The 18,562-nt window shown below is 43.0% G+C and overlaps 1 protein-coding gene across 2 annotated transcripts in view; it reads right to left on the reverse strand.

Moving 5' to 3' along the window:
* Positions 1-18,562, reverse strand: part of RBM6 (RNA binding motif protein 6) — a gene marked incomplete at both ends in the record, with an annotated part of 108,135 nt that overhangs the window by 77,112 nt on the left and 12,461 nt on the right. For both annotated transcript variants that reach the window (XM_080695856.1, XM_080695855.1), the window contains 2 exons: positions 12,861-12,930; positions 15,606-15,692. In XM_080695856.1, the coding sequence (XP_080551982.1) occupies positions 12,861-12,930; positions 15,606-15,692 (157 nt within the window). The remainder of the gene's footprint in view (positions 1-12,860; positions 12,931-15,605; positions 15,693-18,562) is intronic.

Raw genomic sequence — 18,562 nt, forward strand, 5'->3', positions numbered from 1 at the left:
TGAGACCCTATTTCAAATATTAAAAAGACTAGTCGGGCGTGATGGTGCACGCTTGTAATCTCAGTACTTGGGAAGCTGAGACAGGAGGATCATGTAGGTTCAAAGCCAGCCTCAGCTACTTAGTGAGGTTCTCAGCAACTTAGTGAGACCCTGTTTCCAAATAAAATATAAAATAGGTCTGGGAGTATAGCCCAGAGATAGAAAGCTCCTGGGTTCCATCCCCAGTACCACGAAAATAAATAAATAATAAATAAAATAAAAAATAGAGCTGGGTTGCCAGGCGTGGTGGCGCACGCTTGTAATCCCCGCACTTGGGAGGCAGAGACAGGAGGATCGCGCAGGTTCGAAGCCAGCCACGCACGCTGGCTTAGGAGACCCTGTTTCCAAACAAAAATGTAAAAGTAGGTCTGGGAGTGTAGCCCGGAGGTAGAAGGGCTTCCAGGAACCCCAGTACCACCAAAAAAAAAAAAAAAAAAAAATAGAGCTGGGTATGATAGTGCACGACTGTAGTCCTAGTACTGGGAGCCTCCTGTCTCAGGCTCCCAGTCTCGCAGTGCTACTGCAAGAGACCTAGTGTCAGTCACTGAATATGCTTACTTCCCAAGAAGAAACATCCTCCCTGGGACAACAGAACCTGCCCATTTGCCATGGGAATGCTGAGAAGGAGAAAGCTATTACACTGCTTCCTACCAGTACTTCCTACCCATCCTAACTTCCTAACTCTAAGTGATAAAACAATACTAAAGTAAATTTGTAGCATTTCAAATGATTAAAGTTACTTTGAGCCAGGTATGGTGGCACACCCTTGTAATCTCAGTACTTGGGAAGCTGAGACAGGAGGATCACAGGTTCAAGGACAGTCTCAATAACTAGTGAGACCTATTTCCAAATAAAATAGGGCTGACTTAACTCAGAGGTAGTTAAATTCCCCAGTACCAAACACACATAGTTACTTTCTGAGCTGAGGGTATAGTTCAGTGGTAGACCATTTGCTTTGCTTTGCCTGAGTGAGGCCCTGGTTCCATCCCCTATACTACCCAAAACAACAGCAACCAAAAAAGTTGCTTTCCTTTTTTCTTTTACTGTTGCAGTGCTAGGAATTGAACCCAGGGGGCTTCTACCTCTGAGCTATATCCATACTAGCCTTATTTTACCTGCAAACAGGGTCTCACTAAATTGCTGAGGGCTTAGTAAGTTCCAGAAGCTGATCAGAACCTGGAATCCTCCTGTCTTAGCCTCCCAAATACTAGGATCACAGGTATGCACCACCAAGCCCCACTACTTTCTATTTTTGAAAGACATTGAGAAACATAATTTAATAGTTTGCCCCCTTTTGAAAAAAAAAACACATCACAGCAAGCTTACACACTGTTTAGTATACATAAGATTAAGAGCAGTTCTGTCTGCAATTACATGTCACACAACCATGAGAGTGAGAAGACCCACAATCATCCTCAGATCTCCGGAGGAAGTATACTCAGTCATCAGTACATCCACAAACTTAACCAACCAAAGGTGGTTTAGGGAATAATGACAAGAAAAACAATCCAGATATGTGCAGTGCAAACATATTCTTTTAAAAATATTTTTGAGCCAGACGCGGTGGCACATGTTTGTAATCCCTGGATTGGGGAGGCTGAGACAGAAGGATCGCAGTTTGCGGACAGCCTCAGCTAACTAGTGAGGCCCTTTGCAACTCAGTGAGATCCTGTTTCAAAATAAAGAATAAAAAATAGGGCTGGGGATGTAGGGAACCCCTGGGTTCCATCCCCAGTACTGCCAAAAAAAAAAAAAAAAAGAAATAAAAGAAAAATGAATTAAAAAAATAATAGGGCTGGAGGTATAGCTCAGAGGTAGAATGCCCCTGGGTTCCATCCCCAGTACCGCCGAAAATATATATACTATAAATATATATGACATATTATTTATATGTGATTAATATTAATTATATAATTATATTGTATATTACTGTAAATATATATACATATACATATATATATATATATATATATATATTTTTTTAGCTGGGTGCGGTGGTGCACAGTTGTAATCCCAGTACTTGGGAGGCTGAGATAGAAGACTCACAGGTTCTCTGCCAGCCTCAGCTACCTAGCAAGGCCTTCAACAACTCAGACAGTTTCAAAATACAGAATAAAAAATAGGGCCGGGAGTGTAGCTCAGAGGTAGAATGCCCCCAGGATCAATCCCCAGTACCACCCCCCAAAAAACATATTTTTTAATCCACATTTAGCAGGTGGAGGGCTAACTGTAAACCATAACAAACTACTGACACAGCACTCACATTGTACTGGGTACTGTATGACGTCCATAGGTTGTAAGCAAGAACTGTGCTATTTGAAATACGGCACTAGAGCTCTGCTGCCTAGAGAGGGTCCTGGACTCAGTCCTCCACAGGTATCAAGGAAGGACTCTATACTCCATGCACAGAAGATCAACTGAGAAGCCAGGCGTGGTGGCGCACGCTTGTAATCCCAGCATTTGGGAGGCTAAGACCAGAGGATTGCGGTTCGGGGACAGCCTCAGCTACTTAGTGAGGCCCTCCGCAACTCAGTGAGACCCGGTTTCAAAATAAAGAACAAAAAATAGGGCAGGGGGTGTAGCTCGGAGGTCAAATGCCCCTGGGTTCCACCCCCAGACCCACAAAAAAAAAAAAGAAGATCAACTGAGGACGCAAGCACCATCCACACTACTCTCTTGTCCCAGCTGTGGAGAACAGAAGCAAAATCAGGTAGAAAGGCATGGGCTCTCACGTACGCATTAGCTCTGTACACACGTGCGTGTGCACACATTTGACGAGGAATTAAACCCAGGGCCTTGCACATTCTAGACGAACTCGCTAACACCAAGCTATACCCCCAGTTTCTTTTTTCTTTCTTTCTTTTTTTTTTTTTTTTACAGTACTGGGAATTCAACCCAAAGGCATTCTACCTCCAAGCTACACCCGCAGCCCTATTTTAATCTCTACTGTGAAACAGAGTCTAAATTGCAGAGGGCTTCAGAAGTTGCCAGGACTAGCTTTGGACCTATAATCCTCGTTGTGGTAGGCCTTCCCCAACCCTTCTGTAAATTTTATTTTGAGATAGGGTCCTAAGTAGTTTTAAAGGCTGGCCTTGAACTTTGGTCCTCCTTGCCTGGGTCTCCCAAATAGCTGAGATTACAGGGAAGAATTACTTTGTCTACTTACAGAAGGTCCACTTGCCTTTTTTTTTTTTTTGCAGGTCTGGGGATGGAACCCAGGGGCATTTGACCTCCAAGCTACACTCCCTGCCCTATTTTTTATTCTTAATTTTGAAACAGGGTCTCACTGAGTTGCGGAGGGCCTAAGTAGCTGAGGCTGTCTGCGAACCACGATCCTACGGTCTCGGCCTCCCAAATGCTGGGATTACAAGCATGCGCCACCTTGTCCAGCTTTTTGTTTTTTTGGTAGTACTGGGGACTGAACCTAAGGGCATTCAATCTGTGAGATACATCCCCAGTCCTTTTTTATCCTTTTCTGTTTCAAAATAAGGTCTAGCTAGTTTGGTGAAGCTGGCTACAAACCTTTGATCCTCCTGTCTCAGCCTCCCAAGTACTGGGATTAAAGGTGTGTAGCACTACACTTGGCTTGAGTCACTTTTTGGGGAGAAAGGGGCACTGAGGATTGAACCCAGAGGCTTTCTACCTCCGAGCTACACCCTAAGCCTAATTTTATTTCTTATTTAAAAACAGGGTCTTAAGCCAGTTGTGGTGGCCCACGCTTGTAATCCCCGCGCTTGGGAGGCTGAGACAGGAGGATCGCACAGGTTTGAAGCCAGCCTCAGCTACTTAGTGAGGCTCTCAGCAACTTAGTGAGACCCTGTTTCCAAATAAAATATAAAAAAGGTCTGGGAGTATAGCCTGGAGGTAGAAAGCCTCTGGGTTCCACCCCTAGTACCACCAAAAAAAAAAAAAAAAAAAAAAAAAAAAACCAGTTGCTGACAGCCTCCCTAAATTGTGAAAGTTGTCTTTGAACCTGCAATCCTGTCTCGGCCTCCCAAGTACTGGAATTACAAACATGTTGCCACCACACCCAGCTCTTGAGTCACTTTTAAACTGCGCAAAAAGTTCTAGAATACCAGGATCAGTGGCACACACCTGTAATCCCAGTACTTGGGAGTCTGAGACAGGAGGACTGCAGGTGCGAAGCCAGACTCAGCAACTTAGTAGACTCTGTTCCCAAGTAAAAAATAAAATAGGTCTGGGAGTGTAGCCAGAGGTACACAAGGTCTTTGGGTTCCATCCCCAGCACCAATAAACAAACAAAAATTAAAAAGGGCTAGGGACATGGTGGTGCATGCTTGTAATACCAGTACTTGGGAGACTGAGACAGGAGGACCACAGGTTCACAGCCAGCTCAGCTACTGCTGAGGCCCTCCACAACTTAATGAGACCTTGTTTCAAAATGAAAAATAAAAAATAGGGTTAGGGTATAGCTGGAAGGTAGAATGCCTCTGGGTTCAATCTCCAGTACCACAATAATGAGCAAAAGGGGAGGAGGGCTTAAGAGTGTGGCTCAGGGGTAGAATGCCTCTGGGTTCAATCCCTAGCACCAAAATAAATGAAATCAAAACATTTTCTCCGTGTGTATGGTACCGGGGATTGAACCCAGAGACATTCTACTTCCAAGCTATAACCCCAGCCTGACTATATTTCTTATTTGGAAACAGAGTCATGCTGGGTTGCTAGAGCCTTGCTAAATTGCCAAAGTTGGCTTTAAATGTGAGATAACACTGTCTCAGCCTCTCTAGTACTGTGATTACAGGTGTGCACCACCAGACCCAGCTTTTTTTAAAAAAAGGGTTTTTTTAAAGGGCTGGGGATGCGCAGTGGTAAGTTGCTTCTGGGTTTAATCCCCAGGACCAAGGAGGTAGGAGGAAAGGAAAGGGAAGAAGAGGGAGAGAAGGGGGAGGGAGCAGATGGGGAGGGGGAGGGAAGGGAGCTACCAAACCAGCTTTATTTCAGTTTTTCAACTTCTTATTGGAAACGATTTCCAGGTTTTATATATATATATATATATATATATATATATATATATATATATATATACACATATATATATATATATATATATATATATATATATATATATACACACACACACACACACATATATATATATATATATATATATATATATATTTTTTTTTTTTTTTGGTGGTACTGGGGGTGAAACCCAGGGGCTTTTCTACCTCTGGGCTACACTCCCAGACCTAATTTATACATTATTTGGGAACAGGGTCTCACTAAGTTGCTGAGAGCCTCACTAAGTAGCCTAGGCTGGCTTCGAACCTGTGCGATCCTCCTGTCTCAGCTTCCCAAGCACTGGGATTACAAGCATGCGCCACCATGCTCCCTACCACGCCTGGCTACAGGTTAGAAAGAATTTGAAAGAATGAGAGCATAAGAAAGCTGGGCGTAGTGGAACCTACCTTCTAGGCACTTCAGAGGCTGAGTTAAGAGGATCGCTTGAACACAAGAGTCTGAGGCCAGCCTGGACAACATGGTGAGACTCCTAACTTTTTTTTTTTTTTTTTTTTTTGCGGGTCTGGGGACAGAACCCCGGGGCATTCAACCTCTGAGCTACACCCCTTGCCCTATTTTTTTTTGTTCTTTATTTTGAAACAGGGTCACTGAGTTGCGAAGGGCCTCGTAAGTAGCTGGGGCTGTCTCTGACCCATGATCCTCCTGTCTCAGCCTCCCAAGTGCTGGGATTACAAGTGTGCGTCACCACGCCCAGCTAACATAGCAGGTTACACTTGTAATGCCACCATTTGAGAGTCTGAGACAGGAGGATCGCACAGTTCAAAGCCAGCTTCAGCTACTTAGTGAGGCCCTTTGAAATTTAATGAGACCTGGTTTCAAAATAAAGAATAAAAATAGAGATAGGGGTGTAGCTCAGAGGTAGAATGCCTCTGGCTCCATCCCTAGTACCACAAAAAGACTTTCAGCAACCTAGGAAGACCCTGTTTCAAACCCCAAAATAAAAAGGGGTAGGGGTATAACTTAGAGGTAGAATAGCCTCAGCAACTTAGTGAGTCCCTCCACAACTTAGGAAGACCCTGTTTCAAAATAAAAAGTAAAATAGTGTTGTGGATGTAGCTCAGAGGTACAATTTAATAAGATAAATAAGTTTAATAAGATAAAAGTACAATTCAAGCAAGGTGCAGTGAAACATGCTTGTAATCCCAGTACTTGGGAGACTCAATAAGAGGACTGCAGGTTCAAGCCTAGCCTTTCAAAATAAAGAGTACTAGGGATATAGCTCAGATGTTGACTGTCCCTGAGTTAAATCCCCAGTGCCATAAATAAATAAACAAATAAATGAATAAATACTCCAGGTGTGGTGGCACAGGCTTGTAATCCCCGCGCTTGGGAGGTAGAGGCAGGAGGATCACGCAGGTTTGAAGCCAGCTGCGCTGACTTAAGAGACTCTGTTTCCAAATAAAAAGTATAAAAAATAAGTCTGGGAGTGTAGCCCGGAGGTAGAAGGGCTTCCAGGAACCCCAGTACCACCAAAATAAATAAATAAATAAATAAATAAATAAATAAATAAATAAATAAATAAATAAATAAATAGTGCGATTTAGAGCCAGGTGTGGCAGTACATGCTTATAACCCCAGCATTCTGGAGGCTGAGAACAGAGGATCACAGTTCAGTAACAGCCTCAGCTACTCAGCGAGGCCCTTTGGAACTCAGTGAGACCCTGTTTCAAAACTAAAAAGACTTAAAAAATAGGACTGGGGATGTAGCTCAGAGGTACAATACTCCTGGGTTCCAACCCCAGCACTGAAAAAAAAAAAAAAAAAGTGCAATTTAGTAGCCTTAAGTTGATTCACAATAACATATAGCCATCACTGCTGTCTGGTTCCATTTTTTAGCATCTCAAAAGCAAAGCCCACATCCATTAAGCTGTCTCCACTCTCTCCTGCCCTGGCAACCACAGTCTGCCTCTAGCTCTGTGGATAGGCCCACTCTGGATAATCCAGTGGCACACATTTGTAATGCATTTGGGAGTCTGAGACGGGAGGATCGCACAGGTTCGAAGCCAGCCTCAGCTACTTAGTGAGGCCCTTTGAAACTTAGTGAGAACTGGTTTCAAAATAAAGAAATAAAAATAGGGATAGGGGTATAGCTCAGAGGTAGAATGCCTCTGGGCTCCATTCCTAGTACCACAAAACAAAAACAAAAACAAAAAAAAAACAGAAGCAGGACATGTGGTCCTTGTGCCTGGTTGCTTTCAGAATGCTTTCAAGGCTGTCCAGGTTGTGGCTGGCATCAGCATTTCGTTCCTTCTTATTCTGGTGCAGACAGGTTTCTGAGTCTACTCCCTTTCACTCAGTAAAATGACCCTGATATTCAACCATGTTGTTATGAACATAAGTAGTTTCTTCATTTTTATTGCTGGGGAGTATTCCCTCCTCTTTAGAATATTCCAGAAATTGTTAGTTGAGTCACCAGAAGATATTTCAACCCAGATACTTTTTCCAGAAATATGTCCATATAACTCTCCAGGAGTGGTGGTATCTTCCCAGAATCCCAGCTACTTGGGATGCTGAGGCAATTCCAAAAATCAAAACGTCAAAGCCAGCCCATCTTGAAGTAAAGTTTAAAAAGCCAGGTTGGGAGGCTGAGACAAGAGGATCACAGGTTCACAGCCAGCCTGAGCAACTTAGCGAGACCCTATTTCAAAATAAAAAATAACATATGGCTAGGGTTGTACCTTAAAAGAATGCCGCTGACCGTCGTGGCGCACGCTTGTAATCCCCGCACTTGGGAGGCTGAGACAGGAGGATCACTCAGGTTCAAGGCCAGCCTCAGTTACTTAGTGAAACCCTGTTTCCAAATAAAATATAAAATAGATCTGGGAGGTAGAAACCCTCTGGGTTCCACCCCCAGTACCACCAAAAAAGCAAAATGCCCTGTGTTCCATCCCAAGTATGTATAAATAAACAGATAAAAAATAATGACTAGAGAGCTGGGTATGGTGGTGCATGCCTGCCATCTCAGTACTTGGGAGGCTGAGACAGGAGGATTGCAGGTTTAGCACTAGCCTCAGCAATTCAGTAAGACCTGGTTTCAAAAGAAAACACAGGAGTCAAGCATGGTGGCATGCATTTTTAATTCCAGTACTCGGGAGGCTGAAACAGGAGGATTGCAGGATCATGGCCAGCCTCAGCAACTGGTGAGCCCCTCCACAACTTAATGAGACCCTGATTCAAATTAAAGAATAAAAAATAGGGCTGGGGGTGACTCAGAAGTACAGTTTCCCTGGGTCCAATCCCCAGTTCCATAAATAAATAAATAAATAAATAAGAAATAAAAAACACAGATGGGGTTATAGCTCAGAGGTAGAATACTCCTGGGTTCAATCCCCAGTACCACAACAAAACAGAAGGACTGGGAATGAAGCTCAGTGGCACAGCAAGCAAGGTGCTAGGTTCTATCTCTAGTACAAAATAAATAAATAAATAAATTATATATATATATATATATATAGATAGATAGATAGATATAAACTCATGATTAATTTACAATTAATGGGGCTATAATTTATGGGGTTGTAATATATTTGCAAATGAAAAAAAAAAATTTTTTTTTTTGGTGGTACTGAGGGTGGAACCCAGAGGCTTCCTCCGGGCTATACTCCCAGACCTTTTTTATATTTTATTTGGAAACAGGGTCTCACTAAGTTGCTGGAAGCCTCACTGAGTAGCTGAGGCTGGCTTCGAACTCGTGCAATCCTCCTGTTTCAGTCCCCCAAGCGCAGGGATTACAAGCGTGAGCCACCACGCCCGGCTGCAAATGAAAATTTGAAAACTCAAAATGCAGAACATATACATCCCCATACAATCTTTTATATGAAATTCCAAAATCTAAAAACCCCTTACATATCAACTGTTTTTGGTAAATTTTCAGCAATCTTTTGAGGCAAATCTTGGCCTGCAAGCCACTGTCTCTTTAGAGTCTTTATTTACTACTACTAGTGAAAATATTCATAATTTTGCTATAGAATTACAAATTATATCTAATAATAAATCCCTTTAGGGGATTTTTTTTGGTAGCAGTAGGGATTGAACCCAGGGCCATTCTACCTCCGAGGTACACCCCCGCCTGATTTAGGGGGTATAATTCATATATGACCTATGTAACAAGTTCCATTTCTTTTTCTTTTCCTTTTTTTTTTTTTTTTTTTGGGTGATACTGGGGATGGGACCCAGGGACCTTCTACCTCTGGGCTATACTCCCATACCTTTTTGTGTCTGTGTGTGGTACTGAGGATTGAACCCAGGAGTATCCGACCTCCAAGCTACACTCCAACCCGTGTGTGTGTGTGTGTGTGTGTGTGTGTGTGTGTGTGTGTGTGTGTTACCAGGGATAGAACCCAGAGGCACTGTACCTCTGAGCTACACTCCCAGCCCTAGTTTTTAGTTGTTTATTTTTCTTTTGCGGGTCTGGAGATGGAACCCAGGGGCATTCAACCTTCAAGATACACACCCTGCCCTATTTTTTCATTCTTTATTTTGAAACAGGGTCTCACTAAGTTGCCAAGAGCCTCACTAAGTAACTGAGGCTGTCTGCAAACCGTGATCCACCAGTTTCCACCTCCCAAATGCTAGGATTACAAGAGTGCGCCACCATGCCCAGCTTTAGTATTTTTATTTTTGAAACAGGGTCTCACTGAGATGCAAAGCACCCCGCAGAGTAGCTGAGGCTGTCCATGAACCAAAGTCATCAGGTCCCCGCCTCCCGAATGCTTGTCAGATTACAAGCATGCGCCACCATGCCCAGCCCTATTTTTTTATTCTTTATTTTGAAACAAGGTCTCACTTAAGTTGAGGAGGGCCTCACCAAGTAGCAGAGGCTGGCTGCGAACTGTGATCCTCCTGTCTCAGCCCCGCAAGGACTGGCTATTTTATTTTTTATTTGGAAACAGGGTCTAAGTTGATGAGAGCCTGAGTTGCGAAGGTTGGCTTTGAACCTACAATCCTCCATTCTCAGTCTCCCAAATACAGAGATTACAAGTGGACACCACCATGCCCGGCTCACATTCCATTTCTATAATTAGGAAATTTTGTAAATCTATATATAACCCTACAGGTGGTGGATAAAAGCAGTGGCTCTATATTTACATAGTCTTTCATGAGACAAAAATTAAAAAGTTACTACAATCAGTGAACAGCAACAAACTGCTAAGGAATAGCTGGCCCTGTTACATCACTAAAAGGATGGATTCTACCCAGGCTCTCCTCTATGAGCCACATCCATCACAAGCAGCCACAAATGTGGAAAATAAGGCTTAGAGTACAGCCCAGATGTAGAATGCCCTACGTTCAATCCCCAGTACCATAAATAGTGTGTTTCTTAAGATAATTCTCCTCTGCAGAATCCATTTGAAGAAGCAGTTATCTAATTAATGCAAAACGTCTATTCCATAGTATATTAGTTAAAAGTCAACTATCAGCTGGGCATGGTGGCACATGCTTGTAATCCCAGTACTTGGGAGGATGAGACAGGAGGATTGCAGGTTTGCAGCCAGCCTCAGCTACTTAGTAATGTCCTCTGCAACTTAATGAGACTCTGTTTCAAAATAAGAGTGAGCCCTGCGTGGTGGCGCACGCTTGTACTCCCCGCGCTTGGGAGGCTGAGACAGGAGGATCGCACAGGTTCGAAGCCAGCCTCAGCTACTTAATGAGGCTCTCAGCAACTTAGTGAGACCCTGTTTCCAAATAAAATATAAAAGGTCTGGGAGTATAGCCCGGAGGTAGAAAGCCTCTGGATTCCACCCCCAGTACCACCAAAAAAAAATAAAAATAAAATAAAAGAGTGAAAATATAGGGCTGGGGTGTAGCTCAGAGGTAGAATGCCCCTGAGTTAACCCCCCCCATACTGGAAAAAATAAAGGTCAATTATCAACCAGAGTGGTGTCACACATCTGTAATCCCATCGGGAGGCTGAGACAGGAGGATCGCAGGATTGAGGCCACCCTTAGCAACTTAGCAAGACCCTGTTTCAAAATAAAGAACATAAAAGAACTGGTGATGTAGCTCAGAGTTGGAATCCCCGAGTTCGTTTTCTAGTATCACGCACACATAAACGTAAACTTTAACTTCAGAGATAACACATGCTCTTATACGGATATTTCTTTAACTAGACTGCTGTCATTCTATGTTGTATGAAAAGATTAATACTCAACTTTCTTCAATTTACAATTCTACAAACAGTAACACTTAAAGATTGCTATTGGGAGTACTGAGGACTGAGCCCAGAGGCACTGCACCGCCAAGCCATACCCCTAGCCCTTTTCATTTCTTGTTTTGAAATAGGGTCTTGCTAAGTTGCTGAGAGTCTCACTACTTGCTGCGGCTGTCCTTGAACCTACCATCCTCCTATCTGAGCCTCCCAAGAGAATTATATGCATGCACCATCATGCACAGCTTACCTTTTTTTATAAACCATTTAATATTATGTAGTTAATCCTAAGAACATTGGTCGAAAGCTTTCAGTGCTTGGCATTCCACTTTTGACCATTTTTCTATAGTAAAATAAAAGGCAAATTGACCCAACTTGGTACTCTGAAATACTACGAGTATGTTCTGTGAGTTTTTTATTTTTTGTGGTACTAGAGATTGCATCCATGGCATTTAGCCTCCGAGCTACATCTGCAGCCCTCTTTCATTCTTTCTTTGGAAACAGGGTCTCACTGAGCTGTGGAGAGCCTGACTGAATAGCTGAGGCTGTGCGCGAACCTGCGATCCTCCTGTCTCAGCCTCCTAAGTACTGGGATCACAAGCGTGCGCCACCGCGTCCAGTTCTGTAAAAAAAAAATTTTTTTTTTTTTGGTGGTACTGGGGGTAAACCCAGAAGCTTTCTATCCCCAGGCTATACTCCCAAACCTATTTTATATTTGATTTGGAAACAGGGTCTAAGTTGCTGAGAGCCTCACTGGATAGCTAAGGCTGGCTTCGAAACTGTACGATCCTCCTGTCTCCGCCTCTCAAGCACAGGGATTACAAGCGTGCCCACCACACCTGACTCAATTCTGTAAAATTTAATATGCAGTTCAGACCACAGGATGAGAGTCAAAGAGAATGTTCTTCATTTCAACAAGAGTTGTCACAGTACTCCATTCTCAGACCAGGACTAAAAATGTTAAGAAATCACTCATTTCCATACCATTTCTCTGGAAAGCTGTAAATTTCAGAGTGAGTGAGTGAGTGAGTGTGTGTGTGTGTGTGTGTGTGTGTGTGTGTGTGTGTTTACAAGGACTGAACATTGAACCAGGGGCACTCTACCTCCGAACTATACCCTTGGCCCCATTTTATTTTGAAATAGGAACATGACAAATTGGTGAGACTGGCCTCGAACCTGCAATCCTTCTGTCTCAGCCTCCCAAGTACTAGGATTATAGGCATGTGCCATCACACCCAGCTGCAATTCCATGCTGAAGCAAGAAAATACCAAACTTTACATACAGCAAGTTGATTGAGTCCTCCTAGGCATCAATGTAAGCATTCCGCCACCATGAAGAGCATAAAGAGCAAGTCTGATAATTGAATCCTATGTATTCAGGGACAGATGCTACAACACTCACTTTATACCTCACAGACACGTAGAAGAGCTGGAACATGCATCCTCATTACCCACGTGTGGACAAGCATCCACAAAGAACCAGCCTAGACTAACACTGGTTATCTGAAGGCACCAACAGGAAGCTTCTGGAAATCTTAATTGTGGTTTCTTAAAAAACTTTTGAGTAGCACGTGATGCAAAGATGTGACAAAGACCCTTCCTAAGGCCACATCCATGTGAAGAAACTCACCTGTGTTGTGCTCCTTCAACTGCAACTCCTTTATAGGCATGCCATCGGGAGTCCGAAAGGCGTTACGAATCTGCGAGAATAATGACACAAATCATGGGGGGAAATCTCAATTTTATATTTCTCCTGCTGGCTTTTATTATATATAATAATACTTTATAAGGGCAAAATTAAGTCATGCATTCTAGGCAGTCAGAAAATGCTAAACAAGTAGCACCTGCTACTCAAAATTTCCCAAGTGTAAAAGGGATCTAGCTATACTGCTTCTGGGTGCCTTTCAAAAGACACTACAATCAAAAACTTACAGTAACATATATTTGTGTATGTTTATAGTCACCAATTCACAATAGCCAATTATGGAAACAACCTAGGTGTCCATTAACAGATGAATGGATTACAAAATTATGGGATACATACAGAATGGAATTGTACTCAGCAATAAAGAAGAACGAAATTATGTCATTTACAAAAAAATGGATGGACCTGGAGAACATTATGCTGAGATTCGCCAGTCACAGAAAGGGAAGGGCCCTATGTTTTCTCTCATATGCAGAAGCCGGGGAGAAATGAGAATTCAAGAGAGACTTCAGATAATGGAGGAGAAGCCCCGGGGGAGCCAGGGAAGGGGGCAGAGGGAGGATCAATAAAGGAGAACACTTCCCTTGTGTTATCTACCTAAGGGAGAACACCAACGCAATCTCAAAGTCCTGTGTGCAAAGCGGAAGGGGAAAGGATGGGAAGGGAGCCAGGGGAAAGCCCACCAGGTGTGCATGTATGTCACTATCACCGTGAACTCCATTGTGATGTGAGACCAGAACTCGCCAATAAAAGTGTAAAATTAAATGAATGAGAACTACCACAGAAGCAGAGAGCGCAGCCTTGCGGAGAGCACAGGCTCTGCAGTGGGCCTGCCAGCCCCTCCTCCTTGCTTGCTGCTTGGCCCCTAACCTCTGGGTGCGTACTCCTCATCTGTTAGATGGAAAGCGATGCCCTGGGCTGCTCCTAGGCCACAGTCAACCCAGGCAGCTCAGTTTTTATCATCAAATGAGCCAGCCTCAGTAACTTAGCAAGGCTCTGTTTCCAAATAAGAAATGATACAGGGCAGAGGGTACAGCTTGAAGGGACAATGTCTCTGGGTTTAATCTCCAGTACCACACAAAAAAGAAAAAGTTTCAAGCCAGGCATGATGGCACATGCTTGTAATCCCAGTTCTTGGGAGCCTGAGACAGAAGGACTGAAGAAGCCAGCCTCAATAACTTAGCAAGGACCTCTAACTTAGTGAGACCGGTTTGCAAATAAGGTCTTAGTGGCGCATGCTTGCAAATCCCAATATTTAGGAGATAGAGACAGAAGGATCACAGGTTCAGGACCAGCCTCAGCTACTTAATGAGGCCCAGTGAAACTTAGTGAGACCCCGTTTCAAAAAAATAAAAAAGGGCTTCAGGTATAACTCAGAGGTAGAATGCTCCTGAGTTCAATCCCCAGTACAGAAAGAAAGGAAGAGAAAAAAGAGAAAGAAAGAAAGAAAGTAAGTAAGTAAGTGGCTGGCAGTTTAACTTGGAGGTAGAATGTCCCTGAGGTCAATTCCCAGTACCAAAAAAAGAAAGCTTCAGATTTTGAAGCATTTTAGAATTCAGATGTTCAGATTAGAGATGCTCGACCAGTAAAGTCTACTCCAAAATTCCAAACTGAAATACTTCTGGTCCCAATCATTTCAGTTGAAGGATCCTCCACCTACAGTGCTTAACATCTGGAGTAAACGCATGAATAGCACCTCCCAGGACACTGTCATAATTAAATGAACTAGAGCCGGGCGCGGTGGGCACGCTTGTAACCCCAGCGTTCGGGAGGCTGAGACCGGAGGATCGCGGTTCGCGGACAGCCTCAGCTACTCAGTGAGGCCCTCTGCAACTCAGTGAGACCTGGTTTCAAAATAAAGAAAAAAAATAGGGCAGGGGGGTGTAGCTCGGAGGTAGGATGCCCCTGGGTTCCATCCCCAGACCCACAAAATAAATAAATAAATAAATAAATAAATAAATAAGTAATAGTAATTAAATGAACTAATGCTAAACTGGGCGTGTTGGCGCAGGCTCCTAATCCCAGCATTCGGGAGGCTGAGAGAGGAGGATTGCAGATTGAGGACAGCCTAGCTACTTAGTGAGGCCCTCTGCAACTCAGTGAAACTGTTTCAAAACAAAGAATAAAAACTAGGGCTGGGGGTGTAGCTCAGAGGTAGAATGCCCCTGGGTTCCATCCCCAGTACCGCAAAAAAAAAAAAAAAAAAAGCACAATGCCTGGCACAGTTAAGCACTGCTGACTCTTACAACATTCTTCCACAAGTTCTGCCATAATTTAGTCACCAATCCTTTGCAACTGAAAGGTTATACAGCTTCCAGTTTTCACTACTGTAAATCATTACACCTTTATGTATGCATTCCTGAAACAATCTCCCTAAAGGGTGATTACCGGATCTGAAGACAGTAATCATTGTCAGATGTGTTTTATAAACCTTACCTCTATGAATACATGCACAACTGGTAAAATCTGAATATTTTCTATGGATTACACCAAAACGATTTTCTGCTTTAGATATTATATTATAGTTATCCAAGATGTTAACACAGGGAGACTAGCCCTCCCTGTAAATTTATTTGTACTTTCCTATGAATCTGTGATTTTTCAAAATAAAGTTTAAAAAAATTCTAACTGACAGAGACAGGAGCAAGCAACAGAAGACATAACCCTCACCTCCTCTTCTGTGGCGTTTTCAGGCACCCCACCTAACCGAATAAGCCTGCTAGGCTTCTCACTTGGGCCACTTCTATAATCTTCATCCTTAAGTTCAGAACATAAAATTATTTCACAAATACTTATACTTCTGTATATAAGATGAAATTCAACATAAACTCAGATATTCAGCATCAAAATCAAAGTGATTTGCACCATGTGAAGACAAGATTATCATTTTCTCTACTGGTCTGAGTTCCAAATTTTGTCTTCAAATCATTGGACTAGGGCCGGGCATGATGGTGCACGCTTGTAATCCCAGTGCTTAGGAGTCAACAACAGGAGGATCGCACAGGTTCACAGCCAGCCTCAGCTACTTAGTGAGGCTCTCAGCAACTCAGTGAGACCCTGTTTCTAAGTAAAAAACATTAAAAAAAAAAGGTCTGGGAGTATAGCCCAGAGATAGAAAAGCCCCTGGGTTCCAGCCCCAGTACCACACACACAAAAAAATCATTGAACACTAAAACCATGTGCTAATACCCAAGCCCAATGAGGGAACCCTGAAATAACAAAACAGAATGGTAAGAAAAAGAGCTGGGCATGGTAGTGCACGCTTATAATCCCAGCATTTGAGAGGCTGAGACCGGAGGTTCGCAGTTCACGGCCAGCCTCAGCTACTTAGTGAGGCCCTTTAGCAACTCAGTGAGACCCAGTTTCAAATTAAAGAATAAAAATAGGGCAGGGGGTGTAGCTTGGAGGTCGAATGCCCCTGGGTTCCATTCCCAGACCCACAAAAAATAAATAAATAAAAAACAAAGAATATGAAATAGGGCTGGGTAGTTATAGCTCAGAGGTAGAATGCCATTGGGTTCAATCCCAGCACCACATAATATATAGTTAAATAAATAAGCTATCTATAAGCAAATTTCAGAAAAAAGTCAAAAGATGTCATCTGAGTATGACTTAACATAATTCAGAGAAATCTGGACTTTTTGTATTTAGAAATTTTGCCTCTAATTTTCCCCCATTTAAAAAGTTTTTTTTCCCCCTTTGGTTATCCTGGAGATTGAACCAAAGGACAAATTTTTCCTCTGAGCTACATCTCCAGGCCTATTTTGTTTTATATTTTGAAATAGGGTCTAAGTTACAGAGTGACTCGCTAGGTTGCTGAGGCTCGTCATGAACTTGTGATCCTCCTGTCTTGGCCTCCCAAGTACTTGGATTACAAATATGCTCCACCACATCCAGTTTTTATTTTATTTATTTATTTATTCATTTACTTATGTATGGCACCAGGGATTGAACCATCCAGCATTCTACCTCTGAGCTAACACCCCAGCCCTATTTTATTATTTTTGAAACAGGGTCTCACTAGGTCATAGAGGACCTCACTAAGTAGCTGAGACTGGCTGAGAACCTGCAATTCTCCTGTCTCAGCCTCCCAAGTACTGGGATTACAAGAGAGTACCACCTGGCCTGGTGTGTGTGTGTGTGGGGGGGGGGGTGTACTGGGATGGAACCCAGAGACATTCTACCTCCGAGTGGCACCTCTAGCCCTATTTTTTATTCTTTATTTTGAAACAGGCTCTCACTGAGTTGTAAAGGGCGTCACTAAGTAGTTGAGGCTGGCTGAGAACCTGAGCAATTTTCCTGTCTCAGCCTCCCAAATGCTGGGATTACAAGCTTGCGCTACCACGCCCAGCTTCAGGTCCGGCTTTTATTTATTTTTAAATTGTTTTGCAGGCCAGGCGTGTTGGCTCATGCTTGTAATCCCCGCGCTTAGGAGGCTGAGACAGGAGGATCGCACAGGTTTGAAGCCAGCCTCAGCTACTTAGTGAGGCTCTCAGCAACTTAGTGAGACCCTGTTTCCAAATAAAATATAAAATAGGTCTGGTAGTATAGCCCGGAGGTAGAAAGCCTCTAGAAAGCCCCCAGTACCACCAAAAAATAAAATAAAATTTTAAAAAATTGTTTTGCAGTCCTGGGAATTTAACTCAGTGGCATTCTACCTCTGAGCTTTATAAACCCAGTCCTTTGTTGTTATTGGTACTGGAGACTGAAGCCAGGGGGTGTTCAGCCTCCTAAGTGGAATCAAAGGCATGCACCTACATAGACCACAGGACTTAACTTTTGAGAAAAAGTCTCCTATAACTAAGTGACAACATCTCCTAATTAAGCCTGACACAATCACTGACAGTGTCCTCTTCAACTCTTCAAAGCAGGCTAGCCAGGAATGCTGGCGCATGTCTTTAATCCCAGTATTTGGAAGGCTGAGATAGGAGGAGTGGAAGTTTAGTGCCAGCCTCAGCAACTTAGCAAGACACTGTTTCAAAATGAAAAATAGGGCTTGGGTCTATCTTGGAGGTAGAATGCACCTAGGTTCAAATGTCCGTACCACACACACAAAAAAAAAAATCAAAATAAAACTTAAAAAGCAGCTTGATTTAGACTCTAACAGTCTCAAAACCAATATTTGGTTAAGATATATTTATATTATTGTCCAAAATAACAGAAACTTAAATAGAGATGGTTAATGTCTTTGTCTATTGGGCAGGAGTGTTACTGAGGATTGATATCATGGGCATTCTACCTCTGAGCTACATCCCCAGACCTGTTTTTTTCATTTTGAAACAGGGTCTAAGTTGTTGAGAGTCTCACTAAATTGCTGATTGCATGCATGAGCCACCAACTAAAATAGGTTCAAAATCCTTTTTTTAGCCAGATGTGGTGGCACACGCTTGTAATCCCCGCACTTGGAAGGCTGAGACAGGAGGATGGTGCAAGTTCAAAGCCAGCCTCAGCTACTAAGTGAGGCTCTCAGCAACTTAGTGAGACTCTGTTTCCAAATAAAATATAAAATAGGTCTGAGAGGATAGCCTGGAGGTAGAAGAGCCCCTGGGTTCCATCCCCAGTAACTAACACACACACACACACACACACACACACACACACACACACACACCACCACCACCACCACC

Source organism: Muscardinus avellanarius (genome assembly GCF_963383645.1).
Source record: "Muscardinus avellanarius genome assembly, chromosome: 5".
NCBI lineage: Eukaryota > Metazoa > Chordata > Mammalia > Rodentia > Gliridae > Muscardinus > Muscardinus avellanarius.